Source organism: Frieseomelitta varia, unplaced genomic scaffold, assembly GCF_011392965.1.
Source record: "Frieseomelitta varia isolate USP_RPSP 00005682 unplaced genomic scaffold, Fvar_1.2 scaffold_247, whole genome shotgun sequence".
In the NCBI taxonomy this organism is placed as follows: domain Eukaryota; kingdom Metazoa; phylum Arthropoda; class Insecta; order Hymenoptera; family Apidae; genus Frieseomelitta; species Frieseomelitta varia.
The window spans coordinates 153297-179522 of record NW_025109976.1 but is presented as its reverse complement, the minus strand read 5'-3'; the positions used below and the strand labels follow the sequence as shown (position 1 = coordinate 179522).

Below are 26226 nucleotides of genomic sequence, written 5' to 3'. Positions count from 1 at the left end.
TACCGCTAGATGGCGCCACCACGTCCATTTTGTGACAGTTCGCACTAATTACGAGGAAAACCTAATTAAGAGGAATAATTTGCCAACTTTTTTATATGCCTCCTTAAAATTAGACTCCTTGCTTTCTTTGTATATGTGTTTTATCCTAGAAAAACGTGTGTAAAAAGTTGGATTTTTTTCCAATAGATCGAAGGATGTCCTTGTCGCTCACTATTGCTTTCCTTGTCTATGGATGGTACTGCCATCTAAGTACCTCTCAATTTGAAGTGGAACTAAAATCAGAAAAATGAAAAATCCGATAGATGGCAGCACTCTGCTCGTAGACAAGGATCACAATACTGTGCGACAAAGATAGTTATATTTTACGTGCCAGACAAGGAACGCAATACCGTGCGACAAGGACAGACATATAGTCGCGGTAGACAAGGAGAGCACCAGCGTGCGCGAAGGACAGATATATTCGCGTGGTAGACAAGGAGAGCGATAGTGTGCGACAAAGATAGACATATTCGCGCGGTAGACAAAGAGGGCAACAGCGTGCGATAAGCAAAGTACAACAATATAAATTAGTTCTAACAAGGTGCATGCTTAGTTCTATCCTAGATGCATGCTTAATATCAGATTTATTCTGTTCATAGTGGATGATTCAATTTTTGTCGATGATACATTTATACTATTCTGAAAATGTTTCGTACGACTTTTATAACAATCAATATGCGAGTTATCAAATTTTTATTCCCGTGCATGATTAAACACAATGAATTGAGTCCTTCAAATTAATTTAGATTAACAAATATCGAATGTTGAATGCTTTGAGATGTGATTAGCTATCATGCCGCAAATTTGCAAGAGAAAATATTCGTGCTTCGATCGTTCACATGTTTACGAGAATTCAAATTGTATGGTTTCTTAGTTGTCAAGTTAGAGGAGAGGAAAAATGGCGGATGAAAACGAGGATCAGTGGTTATATGGTGACTCGACCGATGGAAAGGAGTTTACGCCGACGTCCATTCAACCAGAAAACCAAGAAAATGATTCAATTTCCACAACAATACAAGAGAAGTCAGAAACTTTGGAAGATCAAAAAACAGAAAATACTCCTGACCCACCGACAGAGGTACGCTTTTCCTGTTTGTCCGGTTGTGAGATTTCGTTGAAATAAAAAAAAAGTGAATAAAAATAATATTATAACAACGCGCGAAATGTCCTTTTCACATTGTTTCTGTCTGCGATACTTAAAAATATTAGTTAAAGATATTTTATCACATTGAATGCGTTATAACGCATCCAACATAACCTAACTGATATGTAAACGTTCTAACAAAATGAAACGATTTATTTCTACAGGCACCTGAGGAAAGAGAGCCACAGGAAGAAGGCTCTCCTCAAGCCAATAATGCTCAGAATGAAAGCAATACAGAGATAAATAAAAATGGTGTGAGAGAAGCTTCCAGTCAGGAAGATGGCGAGGCTGCTAGTGACTCAGATTCCGATGACGACGTGCATGTTGTCATTGGCGATATTAAATCGACCCCTGCGTATGGCAGCCTCAATATCAAAAGAGGAGGATTGTTGACAAATGCGTCAGGTGTACCAGACAAATTGAACAAGCAGCCAGGAAAATTTAGTATAGATGAATTTGAAACTATAGGTGTTATCAATGGAATGCCTGCTCATGAGTTCAATTTAGACCAATTAGAAGACAAACCTTGGAGGCAGCCTGGTGCAGATATTACCGATTACTTTAATTATGGATTTAATGAAGAAACTTGGAGAGCTTATTGCGAAAGGCAGAAAAGAATGAGAAATGAATCTGGAGTAGGTTTAATATTGAATGCAGGTGGTGGCGGTGGTAATGCAGGTAGCATGAGAGTACCTCAAGTTGCAATTACTAACGATAACAGCAAATATTCCGGTATAATGGGACCAAAAAGAGCAGGACCACCACCAGGAAGAAAAATGGCAGGGACAATAGATGTAATTGGTAGTTCAGGCTTGGCTTCTAGAAGAAACCTTGATAAATCTCCGCCGAAAGGGAATGTGATACAAGTAATGACTGCAGACAGGAGAGAGTATTCTAGAAAACCAGGTTTTCCAGATATGAGTGTACCACCTCCAGGAGCAGGAATGCCTCCTGCATTTGATATGCCTCCTCCTGGATATCCAGGAGAACCCGCTCCTTTTTATATGCCAGAAACAGATCCATATTATCAAAGCTATGAACCTACACAGGATAACCAATGGGGCAATGATCCGGTATATATTACACAATCTTATTATTTATCTTGCCAATCTGATCTTTCCGTTACGTATTACTAGCTATAAATAGTTATTTATTTTTCAAAAAAAATTTTGATCATTTCTTTTTCTTTAGACGTGGCAACCGACAAATTTAGCTATTCCAATGACAGAAGGAGAAGACGATAAGGATACTGGCCCAAAAACAATACCAACCATGGTACCTCCTACAAATATTCCTCCCATAATACCATCCAGAGATTCTCGAGATCGCGAAAGAGATCGGGAAAGGGAGAGAGATCGCGACAGAGAATTGGATTCGATGGGAAGAGATAGAGAAAGGGATAAGGACAGAGATCGCGATCGCGAAAGAGAAAAAGATTCCATGATTAGAGAACGAGACAGGGAAAGAGATTCGATGTCGCGGGACGAGGAAAGAGATCGCGATAGATCTCGTTCTCAATATCGACACAAAGATCGGTAATAAAGCGCTACAAAATTAAAATCTCAAACAATGTTAACACCTCAATAACGGAATTTTATGTTTTTGTTTTTTTTTTTTAGACATCGACATCGATCGAGGTCGCGATCTCGTAGACACAAATCTAGGTCCAGAAGTCCAAGTCGCCGTAAGAAGAAATCTAGACGCTCCGAAAGGGAACGCTCTAAAGAAGAGAGCGAATAGAAATAAGGAATTATTTACGAATGTCCGTAGCCACATTTGTATAATGAATTTAAAATGCTGAATCTATTAACAATGTAACTTTTCATATGTTACTTTCAAAAATATGTGTTGGCATGATTACGATACGAACTAACAAGGAAAAAGTACAACAAAGCATTTTATCTTATCCAAGATTTTCGTATAGCATTTCGCGATTCTTGTTCGTGCAGACTCTGCAATTTCTAACAGAGCTTACGACAGAGCCAACAAATAAGTTATAAACAGTAATAATAAACTTTATCTTCAACTTTACGTAATGTTCATTACAATCCTTACACTTGATACGTATTGTACAAATGTTACGCCAATATTTATAACACAAGGAAACTTAAAACGGGCACAGGACACCAAAACCACTAAAATTTGCCATTCAATGTATGGTTTTATATCATAATGTTATTACAGAAATGGTATTTTATAATAATTAAAAGTAATAGTAATTTATTGGTAAATCACTCGGGAGTGAATCAATTAATCGATACTTGTACCGGCTATACAGCCGGACTTGCATCGATCGATGCGTACACGAGTTCTTTTTTTCTGTTTGTAAATTTAATTATACCACATTTTTTTGCATCAAAACTTCCCATTTTTCATTATCATTATCATCATACATAATGGAAAAAAATGTTACATTTGTACAGCCATCATATACATGTTACATTTAGAATACCGTTAATTCATTACCATTTTTCTCGAGTGTGTAAGTGTGTAAAGATGTTGTGTATACCTAATGCATTAGGTACGTCTACTAATGAGTAAAATGCTAATAGTCAAGACAAACTACCAGTACGGCTACCTACGTTTTAATTTTAATTTTCTTATTTTCAAATAGTTACTTTGGAATTTCAGCCGCGCGTTTTCAAAATTCAAACTGATCTTATTGCGAATGATTATTTGCGAATCGATCGTGAAAAATTTAAGAAAAATAACGAACATTCAGTAAAAACGAGAACGTAGATCGCCCTACACGTAAATTGTCTCGAATCATCAGTGTAGGAGATGACAATAAATAATATTTAAGGTAGGTATTCCTTGTATACAAAAAAAAAAAAACGAAGAAAAAAAAGAAGCAAAACTCAAGCAACAGAAAGCATACATATAATTATCATAATAATTAATTGCGTTTACTAGTTATAAAGTTTACACAATACGAACAAATACCATTTAAAAAATATACCGAAGAATATGTAACTTGATAAGCAATTGTTTTTGTAATTTTATTTAGTGCGATAACTTTTACAAAGGAGAGCATACGCGGTTGTGAAAATGCAGTTGCATTGATACATTCTCCTGCTGTTTTTCACTCTTTTTTTTTTAATAAACAAAAAATACAATGTTCAATACGAAACGATATACAAAATAAAGAAAAAAAGAATAGAGAAGGAAACGTAAGCAAAAAGCACGAACACTAACGACGAAATAAGTTGGAGTAACGTTTGAATCTCGAAGTAACCAGAAATGCACTGGATCCAAAGAGCAAAGCTTGCGCAATGAGAAAATTCAAAAGAGTGGAAGAAATGCTGAATCGATCGAGTAAACAGGAGAATGTGAAGATTCTTCTTGATTCTGTATTTTTTTTTCCTTTTTTTTTTATTCGTTTTATTGTAATAAGTTATCACGACATCCTCCTTTCACATTATATTCAGATTCGAAAATCCTTTTTTATTTAACGTTCTAGAAAATATGAAATACAATCGACAAAGACGCTAATTAGTATATAATAATATCGTAACGATGTGTATCATTTCTGGAAATAGTTTTACAATACATATATATCGGCGGAAACGCTTTGCATACTGTTGATTCGACAGAACGTTTAACGTAAAGCCGCAAAACAGAACTCTTTGGACCTGGGCAATGTTAAGGAACGAACCGCTACCACCACGAGTCGAAAACAATTCGTGTATCCCAATTAAAGAATCGATCAACAGAAGAACAAGAATGCGATAATTGGTGAACGAACGAACGCGTCGTTAAAACAAAAAAGAAACAGATAATCACGGGAAGCACAAAACTAATTGCAAGATATCGTTCGTTTTCTTTGGCTTTTATGTGCTCGTAAAAAGTGCTCTCTCGCGTACTTTATTTTTTTTTTTTCATTTTCATTCTGAGAAATTCCGATACGGCGAATCTATCACCGACACGTGACTATTTAAAAAAATCTACGCTCGTTTTTTTTATTACCAAAGAGTGAGTGTGTATTATTTTTTTCTTCTTTCTTTTTCTTTAAATATTTTTCTTTCGAGGTGGCGGTTTGTAGTGGCTCTTTTTCGTCGCTAGTGCATTATTTATAAATTGTTTCTTTTTTTTTTTTGACATGCTCTCTTTCGTTACTTTTTTCCTTTTTTTAGTTTTTGCTTAAATGGTACAATGACGTATTTTTTATCATTTTCTTTTTTGTTTGTCTCTTTAATCTACTCGCACTGTTCTGCCTGCTTGTAAAAAACATCGTCGAAAATGATTCTTTTCGTGGCTATTTCATCGTTTCTACGTTCTATACACTAATATACAAGTTATGCAATTTTTTTGTTTTAATTCATATGCCTGTCCGTCCCACTTATCTAATTATCCGCTAATATGGAATACATTTTTTGCTTTTTATATCCCTCTGCATCTACCGTGTGTCCCAAAAGCATCACCGGCTCGTACATTGCTCGCGCGAGTATCGAACAACAATTGTCTTTTCAACGAATGAACGAATCTTATCGCGAAACGATAACGTTAACAACAAGCTGAGAAGACAAGAAGAGAGCTTTCAAAATTGTTATACCGTGCTATCACAAAATCACAAAATCACGCCTCTGCTTCGCAAGCGAAACGAGCAACGCAATACATCAAACAATTTACAATTTGCAGCTTAATATATGCCTCGTACATATATATTACAAACAGCTTACGATTTAGCCGATAATACCTTCTTTTCTTTTTTTTTTTTTTCTTTTTTTACGTGTGTTTTTACTTTCATTTCGCCGAAATGAAACGATCTTCAATTCGCAACAATGTACACGCGCCCGTGATTATAAATATCGAAGAAATAAAAAAAAATCACGAATGACACGCAGTCGACACGCGTGCAAGTGTAAGAGCCAGTGGCGTGGCAAACGAGTGTACGCATACATATATGACATATATCTGACAAATATATACGATATATATATATTTATATATATATGTTCAATTAGCCCTGCGAATCCGTGGTTGTTTTTTCGTGTAACCGTGTCAAGGATAAGTGTGTACGTGTATTCTGTGAGACGATGCAATGAAAAGTAAGTGACGATATCTCTGTGGTGAGAATAGCGCGCTACTGTACATCAGTCTTAATATCAGGGCGCACCATTCCCGTGGATGTTACTCTACGTCCTCAGCGTCCTTCCTTGGTTCACGTGCGCGCACCTCCGCGACTTGTCACCAAAAGGGACACCCGAAGACATCGGGGTGGGCGCCCGACCATGAACCAACGATGTCGCGAATCAATTTTCTATTTCACGTTTTCTTTTGTTATTCGATTAACTGCTTGCTCGATTAACACGAATATAGCGCCATGGCAGTTGAAACCGGTGGGTGCGAAGATGATGAAAAATGAAGGACGCGGTGTTTTGAATACGGTGTGTCTTTCTCGTCTGGATCCATGTACGTGATGTGTGCATGTACGTATTCGCAAACTTGAATTCAACGAAGGGAAGCAGCAAGCTTTGCCACTTCTTTTCTTCGTTGAATACTCGTAAATAAATACGGTGCTTGCCGACACGATATCGGTCCATGTATGTGACCTGGGTGTATGCGTATAATGTAATGTATGCATTTGTAAGTGTGTACATGTACGTGGATGAGCATGTTGTGTGTGTTACGATCGAGTGTGTTCTACAAGTGGGAGGTCGCAGATCTTTCATATATATATAATACAATTAGCATGTAGTATTAAAATCATATACAATTGTTACAATATTTAAATAGTACTTATTACATATATATCATGTATCGATAGTTTTTAAAGGTTTTAGATATACATATACAGATATATATATATATATATTTATATGTATATATATGTATAATCAATTATTTATAGGGTTGCTTAATTGTTCTTCTCTTTCGAATCGTATGCGTTCCCACCGGGAACCCTTTCTTGACTTTGCGTTCTCTGCACATGTTCGTTTCTTCGTCAAGATGTTCGCAAAGAAACTCTCAAGAAGGGGTGGCGTGTGTCCGGGTACAGAAAGGGCGAAAGAGAAAGAGGTGATTGTATCTAAAGTACAAATATTAAAGGCTTAAAGGGAGCGCAAAGGGATATACGTAACGCAACGTGGGAACGCTGTTATATTACTTGCACGATATCTCTGTATATACCGAATCGAGTGCCATTGTTGTGTTATTTGAAGAATGATATACATATAAAACAGTAGTCAATTTTTCTTTCTTCGTGTGAATTCTGATTGACCGATAGATCCTTGTCGTCGCCCCTTTTAGCGAACAATTATAATTACAAGAAATTTTTCGGCTGGGGCATTTTGAATCGAATTTAGACCGAACGATAAAAACATCCGCTTGTCAAATGCTGTTCCGTGTGATTCATTATATACAGGGATATTACGATACGAAGATGCCCCTTTGATAACGTGTTCGGCGTGCGCGGAACTTCATAAATACGAATTGTGCAGCGGCGAATTTCAATGACCTTTTCATCCGATTCGATTGCTGGATTTGGAAGTTTTACACGCCTTCTACTATGGTTTACATTTTTTGTTCTTTTCTTCGTTACAACGGCAAGAGCACAAGTTCGATCCTGTTTGCGTTACAAATCCCGCGATTCGGATCCTTTGTTAACAAAATTTTCCATCGCTCGTCGACGAATCGTGTAATCGCACAGAAATTTACAAAAAGATATACCAAACCGTGTGTACAGAAATACTGAATAATGTGTATCGCACTTTTACATATTTTACAAAGAGTACACGCTCTCAAGAAACAGGATGTACACAGTACGATTCGCTATAGCTAGACAAATTTTGCAGACGGATCTGACGGATCGCGCGACTCGTAATGCAAGGAAACGAACGAACGGCGAAAGAATACCAAGTTCGAAAGTTCAAAAAAAGATCGAAAGACCGTGTGTATAATGTTATGTGTATATCGTGAACATGTAATTCCGATTTTTCCATCTTTTCTCAGCGTTTTCTCTCTTATTTTATACACGGTGCACGCGCACATCGTAGAAGTCGCGCAACCAATAATTATTCCATCATTCTCGCGCTATATAAAAAATTTACACTATTTATAATCAAAAGTCGTTTACGAATTTTTTTCTTTTTATCCATTCCTCAGAAGCTTAAGTAGAGATGTATATATATGTAACACGACAGCAATAAGGTAGTCAACCTATCGCTAAATGTTCGCACTAAACTGTTTCTTTCTTTTTCGGTTTTTTCTTTTTTTCATTCAACTGGAGTAAAGAATCGTACCATTTCTTTTTGAAATGTTTTCGAGAGGACAAAAATGAGACTGCCGGAGCAGAAAAAAACGTGTTATGTACCATATGTATAAAGCATTATATGCGTGAGCTTGTTATGCTTGTTTATATATGTATATATATATATATGTATATATGTATATATATACCCGGATATATATAAATATATATACATATATTTATGGATGTGTGTATATATATGTATATATTATATATACATATATAAAAGTGTGTATCTAGTAATCATTAGTAATAGCAATAATAATCAGTAGGGGGAAGGTCGTTAATCAAACAATATTGTTGATAATTATAGCAATAATAAGAATAAGAATAATAATAAAAATAAGAATAATAATAAGAATGATATTAATAATAATAATAATTATAATAATAAAAGTATAATAATAATGAATAATCTTAGCTGATAAGACATGAGATTTTGCGTTCGACTTTCGCTTCTGTTGTGTGACTCTTCGATATTCATATTTTGTGTTCATATTTTTTTCGTTTCCTAACTCGACAGGGTGAGATTGATTATCGATGGTTCTATTACAAATGAGATGTTGAATTCCGACGTTTAATTTACAGATGATACGCGCGATTTACACGGATGAAGGAACTATCGTCATTCCTTATTAAATATTAATAATAACGTTATGTTAACGTCGCATATTTATGTAATCCGCGTTTTAAAAACGGCGAAGTATCCTGTCGACCAAGGGTGAGAGAAGTGGCGGTTGGAATGTCTCTGTCCTGTATATGTTGAGTTTTCTTTCGTTTTAGTTATATCGTACATGTGACGCTATTTTATCATTTTCAATTTCCGTTTTTCTTTTTCTCTATATCCTGGATATTTTTTTCTTTCCTTTTTCTATTTGCGGCTCCAAAACGAGCAGCCTCCTCTCAGCGATTTCCGAAAAGATCGAATCCGAGTGAGGGGAACGGTAGCCCGCGTACGTTATCATCCTTTCTCCACGAGTACCAGTAGTACCGATCGATCCATTTACCCAGAGAATACCGGGGTCAGATCGAGCAAAGAAAACGGAAAAAAAAAACCAAACGATCGTTAAAAATCTCACGAATACTGCGCCTCACGCACTTCCCTTCGAAACATTTTCAATCTTTTCCTCCCTACTCTTGAATCTGTCGCGTGAGCATTGCTGTTTAAGCAATCTGCCCGCGATTAAGAAAGGGAAAGAGAGAAAGGGTTTACCTAAAAATTTGTCAATTTCGTTAATAAATCGTTATTTACAATATCGATTTACAAAATTATTATTTACAAAGAAAGCGGCTATGTACCTTCCACCTCTTTCTTTTTTGTTCTTTTCACTTCTTTTCGTTTTCCTTTTCTCCCTATTTTTTTCCTTTTTCTTTTTCGTTTTCTTTTTTTCTTTTTTTTTTCTTTTTCTTTTTTTTTTTTTTTTTGTACAAAATNAAAAAAGGAAAGAGAAAGAAAAAAATTCTCTAAGAACAAGCTACAGATTCTTCCAATTTTGCCTACGTAGCTTTGATTTTTATTCCTCGAGGAATACGTCCTGAACAAATAAAAATCCTGCGCACGAGGTATTCGTGAACGTCGCCGAGAAAGATTAAAAGTCATGCGGTAAACTGTACGAAAGACTGTTTCGAACAGGCATGATGAAACTGATGATCTCGATCGATGAACAACTTCATCACCGAGTTTACAAAATCTTTAGGAACATAAAGTGTCTTACAAAATGCATAAAATGTATATGCGATGAATGAGGCTAATCTTTGAAGCGATTAAAGGTTTCCAGGATCACAGAGAGGAAAAAAAAAGATACGAGAAAATACAGCAATGCGAAAGTTCGATAAAAAGGTACAAGTACGATGTTACTGAAAACAGCTGAGAGGCGCTCTTTCCAACCGTCTTGTGTGACCAGTATATATAATACAATCGAAATGCTTGATGTGTACAACATGTTTTCTGATGTGTGAACGTGTAAAAGGATAGGGAACGAATGGCGCGAAAAGATATAGATACACACGCATTGGGAACATTAATTTCCTGACGTTTTTTTCTTCTTTTAAAGAACGCGTTATCATTTATACAATATACAATGGATCTCGGTTACGTTCAAAAATCATCGCGACCATCGCGATGGCTGCAATTTATTTAAAAATAGAAGAAGGTTTTGAGGGATTTGGATCAGAAGGTGGATAGGATTTTTAAATGAATCCGCGAACGTAAATGATTCCTTTTTTTCCCCTTTAAAACATCTCCTTTGTCAAAAATCTTCATATTTTATAAGTGGAGAAAAGTATAAGCGAATGTATGGTGCCTGCATATATATGAAGAGGGGTATCATCGATGGTTTGGTAGAAATCATTTTTCAAATGGCAGGAGAATGGGAAATATCAACGTATATCGATCAGGGGTCAGCAGCATTAGAACGTAAATCATATTTAAATTTAATATAATTAGTAATTATTATAATACACGATATTCACAAAGTCCGTTAAAAAGGAGAGAATTCCCGTGAAAAATAAAATATTCATTGAATTTACGGTTCCTCACGATAGAGTTTCACGTCGTACCTATACACATTTGTTATTTATTTATATCACAATTTACAAAATTCGAGGATCTCGGGAGGGGGAGAAAGAAGGAACAGGGCAAAGGGATAAAGGAGAAAGGGAATGCAAAAAGGATCTAAGAGAGTAAAAAAAAAATGCGTTTCACGCACCAGAGCGACAAACGTAAAAGTGAACAAAGGAGAACCGTACTAACGACTTGATGTCTCTTCTTATTGTTTTGTTTCTGTCTTTTAGTTTCGTTTGTATCTCTTGCTAAATTCTGTCTTCAGGAAAAACTACGCACATATACATACTGATTCATTTTTCAAGTTTCTCTATAAACGTAAAACGAGTAATAAAATCGATTTCTCTTTCTTTCTTTTTTTGTTCTTTCTTTTACCAACAATTTGAAGCAATCAAGGGGCAGATCAGCGGTCAGGTCAGGGATACTCAGCTTCATTCCCATGTCAAACGCTATGCTAGATTTAATCAACATATCTGTAGTTCCTAACTTCTATCAAATCTGAACCGATATCGATTCGTTGATCGGTCGTATACCGCACAAAAAGATAATACTACTTTCAGCGTGCAAAGATAGTACGGTAGACTTGCGATCAAGACATCTCGTGCATGGTGTTTTACGGCCATCGCACTTTCATAACAACTCGATATAAATGCATGCAGCTCTAAGATCTATCCTAGCTGTCTAAACATATTTTTCTCTTCTTCGGAGTTTTAGTTGTTATTACCGAGTTTTAATCATGACGAGCCGTACACGACTTATTCAACTTCTCCTGCTCTTTCATTGTTTTACGCTTTTCTCACATGTGCTTAAATGTTTGCCAGAGGACAAAGTTACACCTTTCAAAGTGCTGAGTTTAAAAAGAATCATATGTTAAATATATTTTTACTCAAAATTAGGGGAGAGTTTGTTGTAAATTTGTCGGAATTATGGTGCCTTTAAAACTGTTCTAAATTCATTGGTAAATGAGTGGCGTTTAAAAGACAATCAGCCGTCTCAGCACTACAGTTACTTTTAACGATTGATGGAAGCTTATCGAAACCGTTACGGAGAAATCCGAATACTCGAACGGTATTAATGCAACTGTCGTGACATTTTAATGTAAATCGCTATGGATATATTACTCGGCAGCACATTGGATTACTAATAGAAAAAATGCATTGCATTTCTAACGTTGCTCTAGAAGTTGATTTTTCCTGACATACACTTGACCTCAGAATTTGTTCTACTCGTGCCGTAATTTCACGTTGTCCATTCTTGTGAATCTGTACAAATTGTCAATGTCTCTCTTTCTTTTTTACGGTTTTACAAAAATAAGAAAAATTGTTTTGGTAATTCCTTTTTTTCATTTTAAATGGATTCGCGCATCTTCTTATTTTTTCTTTTTTTTTTTCTTTTTTTTTTCTTTCAGCTTTATAGCTTCAAGAAAAGACAACGTGACATACAACACCATCGAAATGCATTCTTTTTCCTTTTCTCGTCCATTAAAAATTCAATAGCGATACGTTGCATAAATATTACGTAGGTCTTGGTACGTATTTCTTTAAACGTACAAAGATCCTCAAGTTGTTACTTTCCGAAATCGTACGCTTATAAAACCTGCGTTGGTTGCTGAGCTGGTGTAGATACTGGACCAGCAGCAGAAGCAGGCGGTCCGATAGGACCAAGATCACCTCCACCACTCGAAGCACCAGCAGGTGTTGCTACCCCCATTGCGGATGCAGTTTTCATGAAGAATTTCTCTAACTTGACAATGATGTGCTTGCCATAGGTGTACTTGCGCAAGCTACCTAAATGCGGGCGGATCTTGTGCATCAATACTTTTCGTTGTGCAGGTTCTGCTACATCGATCATTTTCTGAACCACGTAGTTGGCATACTGATCCTTCATCATGACGTTTAATGCGCTATTTCGTAACAATATACAACAGTATGCAATTAGTAACAAAATTGCAACAAGAGAAATATCGGAAATAAATCTTGTCAAATACTGAAGTTTCATATACGTCGCGAAACTTACTTGTCGTTAAATCCGCATACTTCTTCAATGAGTACGGCACGCTCTTGTCTTGTAGCATGGGTCACACATTTTTCAACGACGTTGCTTGCAAATTTATGTTGAGAAAGAGTAAGTACTTTACCCCTAACACTGCTAATCAATTGCGCTTTATCTTCCGGTTTTCCATGTTCTTTAAAACAAATACACTCAAATGAGCTACTTTACAGGGAAAGGAAGCGTTGAATATATTTCCAAGTAACGACACTTACCGAGCACATGCTGGATCACGTAATTACCATACTGATCTTGAATGAGCTGATCAGTAGCAGCATGTAATTCTTGAAGAATGCCCTGAGTTTGTTCAGGGGTACAGTGCTCGAGAATACGTTGGATCACTCTGCACCCATAAGGATGAGTACTCAAGGAATACACCTGACCAGCAAATGCTCCGATTACGAACTGCAATGCTCGTGGCTCCACGCATTCGATACATTTTTGTACAACATGATTTCCATTTTGATCTTTAACGCATTTCAATACGTGGCCGTCCAGCTCTCGAACAATTTCTTGCTGTTGTTCCGGTCCGATCGATTCGAGAGCTTTCTGAATCACTCTACAACCGTACATCTGCAGTGCCAAGGGCAGTACGTGTCCTCGAACCTAACACCAAACACAATTAATTTAAAACTGGCAAAGTCCAAAAAGTGTCTTCCCTTAATTACTTATTTTCGAACAATTCAGGTACAACTATTTTCGATCAGTGAGAATCAGTTGACACGCAAAGGTAATCATCATTCAGGATATCCATAACTGATTCACAACTAATACCAAACGTGATAATTACCTTTTGGGCAAGGGTGGATTTCTGTTCCGGCGTACCGAACTCAAAGAACTTCTGAATAACATAATTTCCGAAAACATCGGTCATCAATGAATAAGCAGAAGTAAGGATCTCTTGGAACACAAGCTGCTTCTCGCTGGCGGAGGCACGTTCTAATTTCTGCTGAATAAAACGGGAGCCGTGCTGATCTTGACTGAATTCGACTATGTGATTGGCCAGATCACGTAGCTGAAGACTCGGGAATCTAAAGCACATGAGAATACGCTCGTAATATAAGCTGCGCCGCGAGGCAACGCGATACGAGTGTCCTCGAGTGATAAGATCGGAAAGCACGTACCGATTATTTCTAAAGTCTTCCAACAAGCGGGATCGTCCGCCAGCGTTTTTGTCCCCGATGCTAGTCGTACCACCGCGGCCAGGTTTGCCCACCAAGTTCGGGAAAAGAGAACTACTTGAACCGAAAACCCCGTTCGCTGTTAATGCCGGTACAGCGCTAGCACGGAACTTGGCTTCAGCCCCGGGAGCAGCGGATACTCGACTGGGACCACCGACGAGTCCGCCTAAAGACCCACCCAAAGTTGGCGGCGGTGTTAAGGATAATCCTAATGGGCTTGGCGATGCCGTTACCGTGCCTGCAAATAACATCCAGCAACTAGGTAAGCAACTGTATTTAACGAGTATTATGTATACGGCGTACAGAGAGCAGCGGATCAGTACTCACCTAGGGCTCCGTAACTCTGAGGCCACTTTGCGCGACTGTATTCCAAGCTAGGGCTGAAAGCGGACGTGTTTCTATCGAATGAATCTCTTCGTGCAGTTGATGAAGCGCCGAGGCCTAGACCTGCGAACAGGGAACAAGAGACGCAAGATTTTCAAAAGCGGAATCTCGCCGAGAGACGCAAGACGCATTTTCGAGAGATATCTCTTCTTGTTTTAAATACAAAAGAAAGAACGGAAAAAAAAAACGTCACTAGGAGGATACACGTTCAAAATGACAATGGTGTGTGTCAAAAAACAAACGATAAGGCTCTTACAAAAGCATGCAAACATATGCGGCCGTTATATATACAAAAGAGAAAATGAAGACACCGTCGACGCCTGAAACTGAAACGTCCGTCGTTTCGAAAGATTTCGTGTTGGCTTTTTTCGTGTTGGCTACGAAATGTGTACCTGTGCTCTGAAGCTGAGCGGGCGAACCCAACGCTCCCAGAGGGGAGCCGCCATATCCTAGTGCCGCTAAACCTGCGGCTAGTCCTGATCCTTGCTGCTGTGCCTGCTGCACCGCGACTGCTTGAGCCTGTGCAACCACTGCTGCTGCACTGCACGCCGCCAGACCTGCACCAAAAGCCCGCAACCCACACACGCTCTTAGTTATCAATTAATTTGCAGTACCTTACCGACCTTATACCGTCTATAAGCCTAGCGGTACACCGTTCCAACACATACACACGCACGCTTCCGGTATCGACAACGAGTTCTTACTAAACATTTTTTAGTCACGAGGTTAATAATAATACGTGGCGTATTGTACACGTATGTACAAATAACAAACAAGTTATTCGACGTTAATATATATGTATAAATATATGTATATATATATGTACGTATATCTATAACTATTCTTTTTTTTTTTTTTTTTTTTTCAAAAAAATTCGTCGACATATTTAATCATGTGCCATGCATATGTATAGATTATACATGTATATATATTATATATCACGTAGGACAGAATCAATATATGTCGGGAAAAAAAAGAAGTAACACATATCTACAATACCGATGAGCAATCCGGATATATTTAATTACAATCTTTACGACTGCATGTCTTTCTTACCCAAACATTCACCGGGCGTTGCATTACTATGAGACGTAGGGGTTGGTTGAGAATATAGACTCGGCGGTGGTGGAGCTGGTGGCCCCGGTGGTGGCTGTGACGGAGCTCTATTTACCAAAACAGGTGCCGGACTGACTAATCTCATGGGAGTCGCCGCCGAGCTCAATCCCCGTACTCCGCCCATCACGATGGATCCATTCTGATCGTAATACGCCGGGATCACCTGATACTGTCCCTGAACCTGTCGAAACGTTCGGATAAAAGTTAGGACACCGTGTATCGTTTATCAGGATATACCTAGTTCGAAAGCGCCGTATTCTAGAAATAAATTCTGAAATTTGTAGCCTCCATTGTGGGCTGACACAGAAACGTAGGGACGTTAATGAGCTGGCAAATTGTTGACCGAAGTTTATATTTAATCCCCACGGCCAATCTTAATCGAGAAACGTTCAAGAGGCGAAATACAGATGAGAGAACTTTGCACAACACGGCGCGAGGCGATACATATATTTCAGCAATAGCTGAAACTGCGTCGCGACAATAGGATTTATTTCTAAACACATGCGGCTGATCCGAGTGTCCCATTGGAAAGCGGACTAATTATTAGCTTGCTTACAGTCTGGGCCAAATTATTTGCAGTGTCTTGAGCGGCAGCTGCCGCGGCTGCGGCCGAGGATGGTGTCAGCGGTCGCCTGGGTGGCGGCGGGGCGGCAGCTTGAGGAGGTGCCTGCGGCAGCAATCCGGCTGGATAAACCCACGGCGCGACTCCATAATACTGTGGCACCACTGGAGGAGGCGCACCGGCTATCAATGCCCCGACGTACGGTTCCTGCCCGCTGATCACGGTATACGGCGCCGTGGGAAAGTTCTGTTGTTGTTGCTGTTGCTGTTGCTGCTGTGCTTGCGAGGCAGCCAAATACTGCTGTTGCTGCTGCTGCTGTTGCTGCTGCAGCAGCTGCAACTGCTGCGGCGTGGCTCCTTGAGGCTGGCTTCGGAACAGTTGCTAAAGAACAGAAAGGGAGAAAAAAAAAATTCGTTAAGCGTAATTTTACTCGTTTTTCTTTCACGGTTGCGTGCACTCGTCGGCAATCACTCTGCCGACCACTATTCAAGATATACCACGCAGAGCGCGAGTGGCTCGTTGTAATTTCACGTCTTTTCGTGCTAATACCTTTTTCACGATATATCGGTACGATTTAATTATTACTATATCGATTATTAATGAAATGGTAGAGACGGCAGCCACCGTCTTCCACTCGGTTCTATAGTTACAGGAATGCGAAAGAGATATGCGGGCTAACACAGTCGGGGACAGAGACGCCCCGGCTACCATCGTGAATTTTCGAACGATACGTGACAGGCGTACGAAGCATTACAAATGACGTCAGCTCGTCCTCATCGTCTTAATTTATTCGACAATGCCCGGCGAACATTTACCGTGGAAGTCTGGGCAAAACTCCAATCGCTTCGGACGGAGATTAAACTGTCCGAGGAGTCGGAGAAAACCGGCCGATTGAATTGTTGGTCGCGCAAATCTCCACACGACGGCAACGGTAATCGGTGTGTTTCGTGGCTCGATGACGACATCCTGTTACAGGGTGAGAATCGAGCCGGGCCCAGCCAGGTTTCAAGTTTCGGATCAAGGTCGGAAGAACATGGGAGCGAGAGAAAGAGCCCGGTGAGCGGGTCTGTCCACGTCCACAGATACCGGTGTAGAACCAACGTTAAAGCCGTAAACGACTAAGGCCTGGTTGGCCTGGGTCGACGACCCCCTGCGGACGTTCACCGACAAAACGTACGTCTCTACGTTACCGGTACTTGCTCTGGACTCTAATTGACCGACAAACACGATACGGTTTGACCGTGGATGGGACCTGGACTCTTCTCCAGGCCAGAGCATCGCGCTTGATCCAACTTTCTCTCTTTTTATCGATCGGTCGAATCTTCGTGCAACTAGAGACGGCCGGGAGAGACTGGAATTTTGGCCAATTTTGACAGACCAATTTCACGACAACAAAAAAAAACAAAACAAAAAAAAAACCTATCTGAATACAACCTATCGAAATACAGAGGAAGCACGAGGTTCGATCGAACTGCATCGGTCGTTACGTCAACGTTAATTGCCAGGATTGCAGTACAAATTACACGACGCTATTACGAATGAATGGTCTCTAGCGTCAACGTTTCAGTTACCCATGGAAGAATGCATCGGCCTTTTGTCGAGCAATTAAGCTTTACTCGTTACAAACTGGGACCACCCATGACTTCTTTTTTCTTTTTTTCTTTTTTTCCTCCCGCGCCGTCATTAACTTCGACGATAAAAATTATCCCTCCAGGTCCCTTAATGAACACAACGATCTGCGTCTAAATAAATAGGCATTGTTCTGGAACAGGTTGTTGCTCCGCGGGAGCATAGAGAAACTTGAACCATTCACGACACGCTCTAGCCCTCCGAGTCAGCGATGCGTTTCGGGTATTAACCTCTTCCGGAAGTGGCTCGAGCTTCAGTCAAGGCCACGGTTACGTTCGGTGATTGTTCCATGCGCGAACCTTGGGGATCTTTCTTCTTCTTTCCTTCCCGATGCTTCTCTTCTCGCTCGAGATTCATCATATTTTCAAAGAACGATAAAATGAATTTGATCGAGATACCACGATAAATTTACCGCGACTGATTTTAAAGATCGGAAGAAAGTGATTTTTAAAGAAACTAGGAGGGACTTTCATCTAGCTACACCAACGATACGCAATGCAGAAAATCTTTCTGACAACGGGGAATTCGGGGAGAGACTTAAGGTACTTCTCCATTTTTTTCTCTCAAACAGTTGAGCGATGCTCTCGGACAGTAACTCTCAGAAACCATTTGCAAGAAATACTCTCGAGAGCAACTCGCGACAGTTTTACTCTTAAATGGGGAAGTAGCTTTAGTTGCGATCAACTTCGACGCACATCCAAACCGATGTAATACTGAGAGTACATAAAATCGACGAATGATTTTGTTTTACCTCGAGAGACCTCTTTCGATTTCTTACATATTTCAAGAAAAGCCGCAGTTTGATTCACTAAACGACGGGTGATTGATACTACACTCTTAATATTTATTCCTTTTACGGTCGTGTTTAATAACACCGTGCTATCTTATCGCTGGCCTGATTCATGTACAGTCGCAGGGCATATATGAGTAACAGCCAAGCACTTCAAACCCTGCCCTGCCTCTATCTTTCAATCTCATCGGACGATTAAGTTTCAATTACTTAACACGCTTCGATTCTCAATCCTTCAACGGGTGTGTCAGAAAATCAGAGATTACGGCAGCCTATCGCTTGGTCAGCAAAAAAAAGAGACACGAAGAGGAAGAGGAAGTAGATCGTATGGCGCGGCTGACACACGCCGAATGGTTTACCGTAATAGGAAAGTGTAGAAAAGAACGATCGAGAGGCTACTCAATTCACAGAGCAGTTTTGAATGGAAGTTTGCAGCCAGCAGCCATTACCGCAGAAGTCATTAGTGCCCTCAAACGGGAAGAGGTGAAAACGAACGCCTAAATGGAAATCACGGTGATTGCGTTGAGGGAGAGAGGGAGAGAGAGAGAGAGAGAGAGAAAAAAGAAGAAAAAAAGAAAAAAACAAGAAAAATGGGGTTGCGCACGCTCGACACAGAACCGGGGGGAACGGGACCGTTTGATTTTGGGCAAGGGTGGGAAACAATGGCCGGGAACATTGTTGTAGGCGAGAGAAGAGGGCTGTGGGATACGTTCCTGGAAGTGTGACTCACTGTTGAATACGTAAGGTTTCCGCCGGCGGCTTACAAATCCATGCTACAATACCAGGCCTATTGATTCCTGCTCTCCACACGCTCGAGTATCCACACCGGTGAAGAGAGAATCTGGCACGAGTCGACCGTGACAATCGTTGCCAGATTTTTCAAAAACCCTCCGGGCATTATCCGTCCTTAATGGCTGGTGGCACTCGAGTTTTCCGCTCGTACGACCGCGATCACGTTGGATACACGGTCCGTGCGCCTGCGATTTCCCGGCTCTTTGTTTGCTAATCGAACGCGCGCAGTGTCGGAATCCGGTTTAAAAATTTCAGAAATCACGTGTAATACTGTGCACCATATAACTCTGCACCAATGCTGTCATTAAACTTCTCTAAATATAAATTCTCCGGACTTTTAGTTTGATAAATCTTACGTACCATCCTAAACATAGGATGAGAAGGGAGAGAAAATCTCACGAAATTCTGCCCCCTCGGTGCACAATTATCGCAAAGGTAGGATCACATAGGCAAGCAATTGATTCAAAGCGATTTCAGGATAAGCGGTGGTTGATCATTCGATAATAGCCGAGCTCGTTCGGGTTCGCGAAGAAGTTAAACGGCATAAATTAAGCCTGACGAGGTTCGCATAAGAATGCGATCCATCTTCTTTGTAGAACAGGTATTTTAACACGTGTTTAAAGTGAGCACGTCCCGAAAAAAGACGATTTGTCCCTTATTAAGTTTCATTGGACCGGCAAAGTGCTAAAGAGGCGAGCTCTGGCGCGCAACCGCCGCCTCCAGTGCCAGAGGAATTACGTCCAGCGGAGGAGTCGACGGTAGAATTGGCGAAAAGCCCGAACTTCGATTACCAACGGGGCAAAAGCGGTCCACAGCCGGCGTAATCAGTGATATAAGAACCATTAAGCGAGAGATATTCGTTACTAAATCCCTCGCAACGCGGTCGTGAAAACGGGTTTAGACCGTAGAACGAACGGAGGGGGGGTTCAACGAACTTTCGAGCGTGCTCGTTTGACTTTCAAAACGGCGTGCTTCGAATGGTAACTTGAACATTTATACCACACGAACCGCCTCTTTCTTGCGGCGCGCGCGAACCATCGCACGGAGGAACAATCGATCGTCGAAATTTTCGACGCGGCGCGGTAAAAGCAGAAAAACAAAGCTCGACGCGAAATTTACGACTGGCCAGCCAGCCGACGCTGCAAATAAAATAAAAAAGAAAGAGAGAGAGAGAGAGAGAGAGAGAGAGAGAGAGAGAAGAAAATTTCCTCGTTCCTTTTCTTTTTGTCTATCGGTTTCACAGGTGAACAATCTAGCGGCGACATCGGCGCGCTTTCGACGTGGCAGGACGTGCCAGCAACGTGGTGCCCCCCCTCCTCCTCAGCAACAGAGAAGGAAGAGAAATCGTTTGGACGTGCAACGCGATAACTTCTATCGTTAATACGTGTGGCGTGTTGCGCTTTGCCCCTTCGTGTGTTACACGCGTAAACTCTGCGGAAAAAAGATCGATGTAATACCGGCATGTAAACGGGTCTCGAATCGGAGCATGCATCCGCCACCAGCACTGGCGCGTTTTATCGTTTCATGCATTGTCACAATCGCGAGAGAAAACTTTGATAACGACGCGGATATCGCGCCGCCGCACGCCGCGCGCCGCTCGCCCCCCCCCCCTCCCCCTCCCATCGTTGTTTCGATAACGCCGTTTTAGTTTCGCTTGACACCAGCATCAGCATCGCCGCCCAAACATTCAATTCTCAACGCGTTACGGTTTGCCGATCGACCGCGACGCGCCTGACACGTTTATTTCTAACCTGACGCGCGCGACCCAAGTCCTCGGAACGTGTCGATAGATCTTTATCATCCTCGAAAGGTCAATATACATAGTTCATTCAATTACTCTGTAGCGCGAGTTACCCCCCGCCGATTTCAAGACGATTTCATACATTTGGAACTACTACTCTTTCGATCAGTTTCGGGTATCTCGAAATAATCTCTAAATTTGCAAATTTACAGATCGAGAGAGAGAGAGAGAGAGAGAAAGAAAGAGAGAGTGGAACGTGGCTGTTTGCGCAATCGATCTTTCAAGATCGCGTCCGCTCGTCCGGAGCGTGCTTTTCAATGCGCGATCGATGCTGACGTCAGGGAGTTAACTCGAAAATGGGTTGCAACTAAGTATCGATAGACAGGGTTATACGCTCCGCGCTGGCCTTGTAATGTCACGCGTACCTCTCGATAATTACGTATTGTAATGCTCGATCGTCGATGTCGTATTGCGCGTTCCCTTTCTGTACTTTCAAATGGGAAAAAGAGAAACTAGAGTGTTACAACGATAAAGGAAGAAAAAAAAAAAAAAAAAAGAAATTTCGCGTTTCTTTTTCGATATATCTTTTCACCCATCCAAAGTGGACCCCGCCGAAAGCGAAAGACGCGGCGAAACTTTTCGATTACGACCGTCAGAGGAGACTGAAATGTTCGTGCATCTGCGAAGTGGTAATGAACGGTGGAACTAGCCGGTAAAACTTTCTACCAGGCTGAATTGAACTGAATCTAGATTTCGGCCTGCACATTACCATATCTCCTAGGCGGGCGCGTATTATTGATTCTAACCGGGGCTGAAGTCACTATTCCGCTTGGATGGGAGAGAGAGCGTGGCGTGCCGCGTGTGCACCTAAGTCCGCGCGCTCTGGTGCCAAAGACGAAATTTCGCCGGTGGAAATTTATTAACATTTCGCGGCCGAGGCAACGCCGTTAACTCGCTTTGATTGCCGCCCGAATCTGAATATATCAACCTTGAGCGAAAGCGTTTTACGAGCGCACCGCGAAATTTCGTGCCCACTTCGACGCCGGCAGAAAAGTTTCAACGATGAGAGCCAGGCAACTAGAGCGCACGAGTTTGAAGCTGCCTCGAGCTTAGCGAACCCAACCAACCTATCAGTGTCTACGACGATGCGTAGCAACGAGTGAAAAACTTTTAAAATCATTTTTTAGGATTTTTTGGACGAAGGAGATAATCTCGACGAACGTGAATTGAAGCACGATCGGCGAATCGGTGAATCGATTTCCCCGACGATGAGAGACAATCGCTCGGACACTGGCAGAAACGTGCAGTTGGGAAACGTGATGCATGAAAAGCGGGACGCGATACATCGATGAATCGAAAAAAAAACTGGCGGCGAGGACACGAGGCAGAAGCAGGATATTTACGAACCTCGGGCTGTTTGCGTGAAATAAAAGTACAACGACAAATAGTGGAGAAGCCCGTTACTTAACCGCTTCGGAGCACCGTTAACTCACCTGACTGCGTGTACGGAATATACAGGGTGTCTCGGCTATACGTGGCTCACGAACGACGCGTCATTTTTCCAATCCGAATGACCTGATCGACGTAACCAACCGGTTCTCCGATCATCGTTGCAATCGTATCGCGCGCTATTAATTACCAAAAAATCGTTTCTCGACTCGCCCCCCTCCCCCCTCCCCGACCGACTCACGTTAATTAAACCGAACGCTCTTTTATCACGAGTTTCCTCGTCTCGATCGATCGTTCCCCTTGATAATGATAATGATAACTCTCTTTCAAACGGGAAAATATCCCTTGTTTCAGACAACTGAATTCCGGTCTACTTCTACGATTCAAGAACTGGTTCGATAGCCATCAGCAGCAATCGAGGACGCAACAATTAAGACGATACAAAAACAACGAGAGGAGGAGCACCCTGTGAATGCAGAGGAGCCGTAAGAATTATCCGTTTCCCGGAGGCGAGCCGCCTTGGTAGAAACGAGAGAAAGATTCGTGACAACGACGACGACGACGACGACAACGACGATGACGACAAGGCACGATCGCGACGAAGATGGCAATCCAACGGTGCAGGATTCATTTCGACGGTAAAGAGGTCAAGGGTCGAGGTGTCCGATTGCCAACGACGATTTCCAGAATCGTCGATCGTTTCCTGAAATTACCACCGCTTTCAGCGGCACGGTATTTCGGCGTGTACAAGGCCGGAATTGCGGCGCATAGTTGGCGAAGCCGGTATTTCGCTGGTAGATTTGACCGAGTCATGAACTTGGCCAGTATTCCAGTCCGGTTTCCATTGACCGTAACGCGGCCTGCGTTCGTTCCGCGACGTGAAATCGCGTGCAAACGTGTTACGATTGAACCGGTGGAATGACTAATTAATCGGGTAGAAACGCGTTCGCGTGTTCGCCAGCGAATACAGCTCGATTCAAAGGAAGAGCGCCGGGTATTCTGGAAACGCCCAAAGGGACAAATTTCGTTGGTCAATGCGAACACGCGTTGATGAACGATCTCGCGGATTTACGATAGTATCGAGAAAGTTTCCAATGGCTCTCTGTCTGTCGTTGAAGAAACGTGTCATGGAAAAGCGCATGGTAAAACGTTGTCTCACAATGGCTACCGCGTTCGCTCCAGATAACGCGTCAACACGACGCGCGATGGCAACTTTCTAAGCGGTCCGTTCTTTTCGCAGTTCCCGGTATAAATCACGCGATCGAACCGGGTAGCCTCCGCGCGCGTGTATGTGTGTGTGTGTGTGCGCGCCGGTTGCGGAGAACCGCTGGTGTTAATGTTCCATCGGCAGAAACCGGTTTCCCAGACACCGAGAGAGAATCGATCGAATTGACCCGAGCTTGCTCGACGCGCGATATACTCCTCCTGACTTTGTACCGTTCTCCACCGAAGCCACCGAATAACGAATCGTTGTTTTCGCGTCGCGTGTTCCGTCAACGTCATCCGGGAAGAGGATGAGCTCCTGCCGCGACGCGTGCTCCTGCCGCGACGCGTGCTCCTGCATCAAGAGGCAAAGGCGAAAGAAAAACGGCGTTCGCGTAAATGCCACCTGCAAATTTGTCCGGGCGTGCGTCGCCTGACACGTGTACGAAGAAAATATATACCCTACGTCGAAACAGATTGAACAACATCCGCGTTGCGAAATCTGCAATCAGGATGGGACCGGAGCCAGCTGAACTTTTCCGAGCAGATTGAAGCAGGCAGAATTGCGCGCAAGCGGACAATCTCTGTTATATACCGTTAGCCTGAAACCTGGATGAATCTCGGCTTAAGCCGTTTCATTCATGGATCGACGTACGTGTCGAGGTCCCGCGAGATTCCGTGGGACTATCCACGGGTACGAAAAATGAACGAATGTGGAACGGATTCACAATTATCGAGCTAGCCCGTAGACATCCACAGACTCGAAGACAATGCCTATTGTGAGCGTCTATTCGTGGTCTGGTCTCGCACGCAGCGCGTTTCCCGTTATAGGCGCTAGCCTGGTTGCAAAATTCAATTAAAATAAACTCTCTCGCTTGGGACACGCGCGTCCCGTTCCTGGTGACGGCCAATCCCCGCGGAAAGGGGCGAGCGAGGTTATAAACGAAACAACAAGAGAGAAAAAAAAGAAAGAAAGAAAGAAAGAAAGAAAGAAAGAAAGAAAGAAAGAAAGAAAGAAGAACAAAAAATGGACGTTACAAAGAGAAGGTGGATATAGGAAGAGTCAGGGAGAGGAGAAACAAAGGCAGACCCGATGGAGGAAAACTCGCGTGATAAGGGTTAGAGCCACACCTTGATACCAGATACCCTTTCGCGGTAGCTTTTAGCCAAATGACGCGGATTTTATTATTGGATGGCCTTTAAGGGTGCGGCTTGGTTATCCTGCTGCAGTCTAATGGGCCGTTAACCAGCCCCACCTTCCTCTTGATACTATCTTTTTTTTTCTTTTTTTTTTCTTTCACGCGACACCCGTTATGCGTGACGTAGAAACACGAATCGACCTCCGACACGCGAATTCATCATATACGTGAAAAGAAAAAGATCCACGAGGATCATCATTTTATTTTTTTCCTGCCTATCACAACCGAACCCCTTCGCCTTTCGCCTTTCATCGCGGAAATTTGTGGCTCGCTCGTCACGAGAAGAGTAGAACGTAACCGAAATTAAGGATGACAAGATGGGTTCGTGGCTGATAACGTTTCTTTGAAATGGAGACTGTCTTTATGTAACATCGTCTAACACTTTATAGAATACGTAAGACAGCGATAGCTCGACTTTCCTTCTTTTACGACGAAAGTAAAATCACCACTCGGAGGAAGAAAGAAATCGAAAGCCCGGCCGAAGATATCCCACGAATTTCGAGTAAGCGCCATTGAAAAATGGAACTTCAATCGAACCTGATGCTTCGATAAAACCGAACCGCTCGTGAAAGCGTGTCGGCGGAAAGTACCAGCGGCGTAACCGACTCCGTGTAATTGTCCCCGAGGAGAAAAATCGATCGGCGAAGAAATTCGAAAGTCCGCGACTGAGTTGAATTTCGTCATTGAAATCATGAACGACGTTGAAAAGAATGGGAAACTCGGACAGGAATTGGAGGAAGTCCACCACCGTGAAAGCGTGTCGCCGAGCGGAAACCGTACCGAATAGTCATGGTCACCAAGCGGAGACTAATTTCTACCGGGAGACATCCGAATTACTACAATTTAACTCGAGTATTATTGGACTTGATGTATTAGTTTCAAATTATATCAGTATTTATTTTCGGAACGAAATTTATAACCGACTGATCGAATTAGTTTAAAATAGATCGGTTTAACTAGTAAGAACTTGACAGTCACAATTTCAAACGCAAGCGCATGACAAATCCAAAAAAAAAAAAAAAGTATATCTAATATAGCTTTTCGATATTTCTATCCCGATAGTTCTCAATTAAACTCGCGGGAATTTGCAAAGTTTCACTGGTGTTGGAGCGTTTTGAAGTGTAAAAAGCAAAAAA

The 26226-nt window shown here is 41.7% G+C and overlaps 2 protein-coding genes across 4 annotated transcripts in view; one reads left to right on the top strand and one right to left on the bottom strand.

Moving 5' to 3' along the window:
- Window positions 1-629: 629 nt before the first annotated feature.
- On the top strand, window positions 630-3214 carry LOC122528240 (pre-mRNA 3'-end-processing factor FIP1). Its single transcript, XM_043653172.1, has 4 exons — window positions 630-1117; window positions 1348-2256; window positions 2375-2718; window positions 2803-3214. The coding sequence occupies exons 1-4, from the start codon at window positions 938-940 to the stop codon at window positions 2921-2923; spliced, it is 1554 nt and encodes a 517-aa protein (XP_043509107.1). The 5' UTR covers window positions 630-937; the 3' UTR covers window positions 2924-3214.
- Window positions 3215-10661: 7447 nt separating this feature from the next.
- The window catches only part of LOC122528237 (maternal protein pumilio), a 62285-nt gene continuing 46720 nt past the window's right edge, over window positions 10662-26226 (bottom strand). For 2 of the 3 annotated variants that reach the window (XM_043653161.1, XM_043653163.1), the window contains 9 exons: window positions 16282-16668; window positions 15666-15906; window positions 15002-15166; window positions 14553-14672; window positions 14169-14463; window positions 13835-14075; window positions 13260-13650; window positions 13012-13180; window positions 10662-12898 (listed from right to left, as the gene is read on the bottom strand). In XM_043653161.1, coding sequence (XP_043509096.1) covers window positions 12583-12898; window positions 13012-13180; window positions 13260-13650; window positions 13835-14075; window positions 14169-14463; window positions 14553-14672; window positions 15002-15166; window positions 15666-15906; window positions 16282-16668 — 2325 coding nt within the window. In that variant the 3' untranslated portion in view covers window positions 10662-12582. The remainder of the gene's footprint in view (window positions 12899-13011; window positions 13181-13259; window positions 13651-13834; window positions 14076-14168; window positions 14464-14552; window positions 14673-15001; window positions 15167-15665; window positions 15907-16281; window positions 16669-26226) is intronic. The other variant, XM_043653162.1, reaches the window with a different exon arrangement.

Coding starts and splice junctions, on each gene's coding strand:
- LOC122528240 (XM_043653172.1), top strand. CDS start 938: ATGGCGGATGAAAACGAGGATCAGTGGTTATATGGTGACTCGACCGAT. Junction 1,118..1,347: donor CTCCTGACCCACCGACAGAG/GTACGCTTTTCC, acceptor TTATTTCTACAG/GCACCTGAGGAAAGAGAGCC. Junction 2,257..2,374: donor ACCAATGGGGCAATGATCCG/GTATATATTACA, acceptor CTTTTTCTTTAG/ACGTGGCAACCGACAAATTT.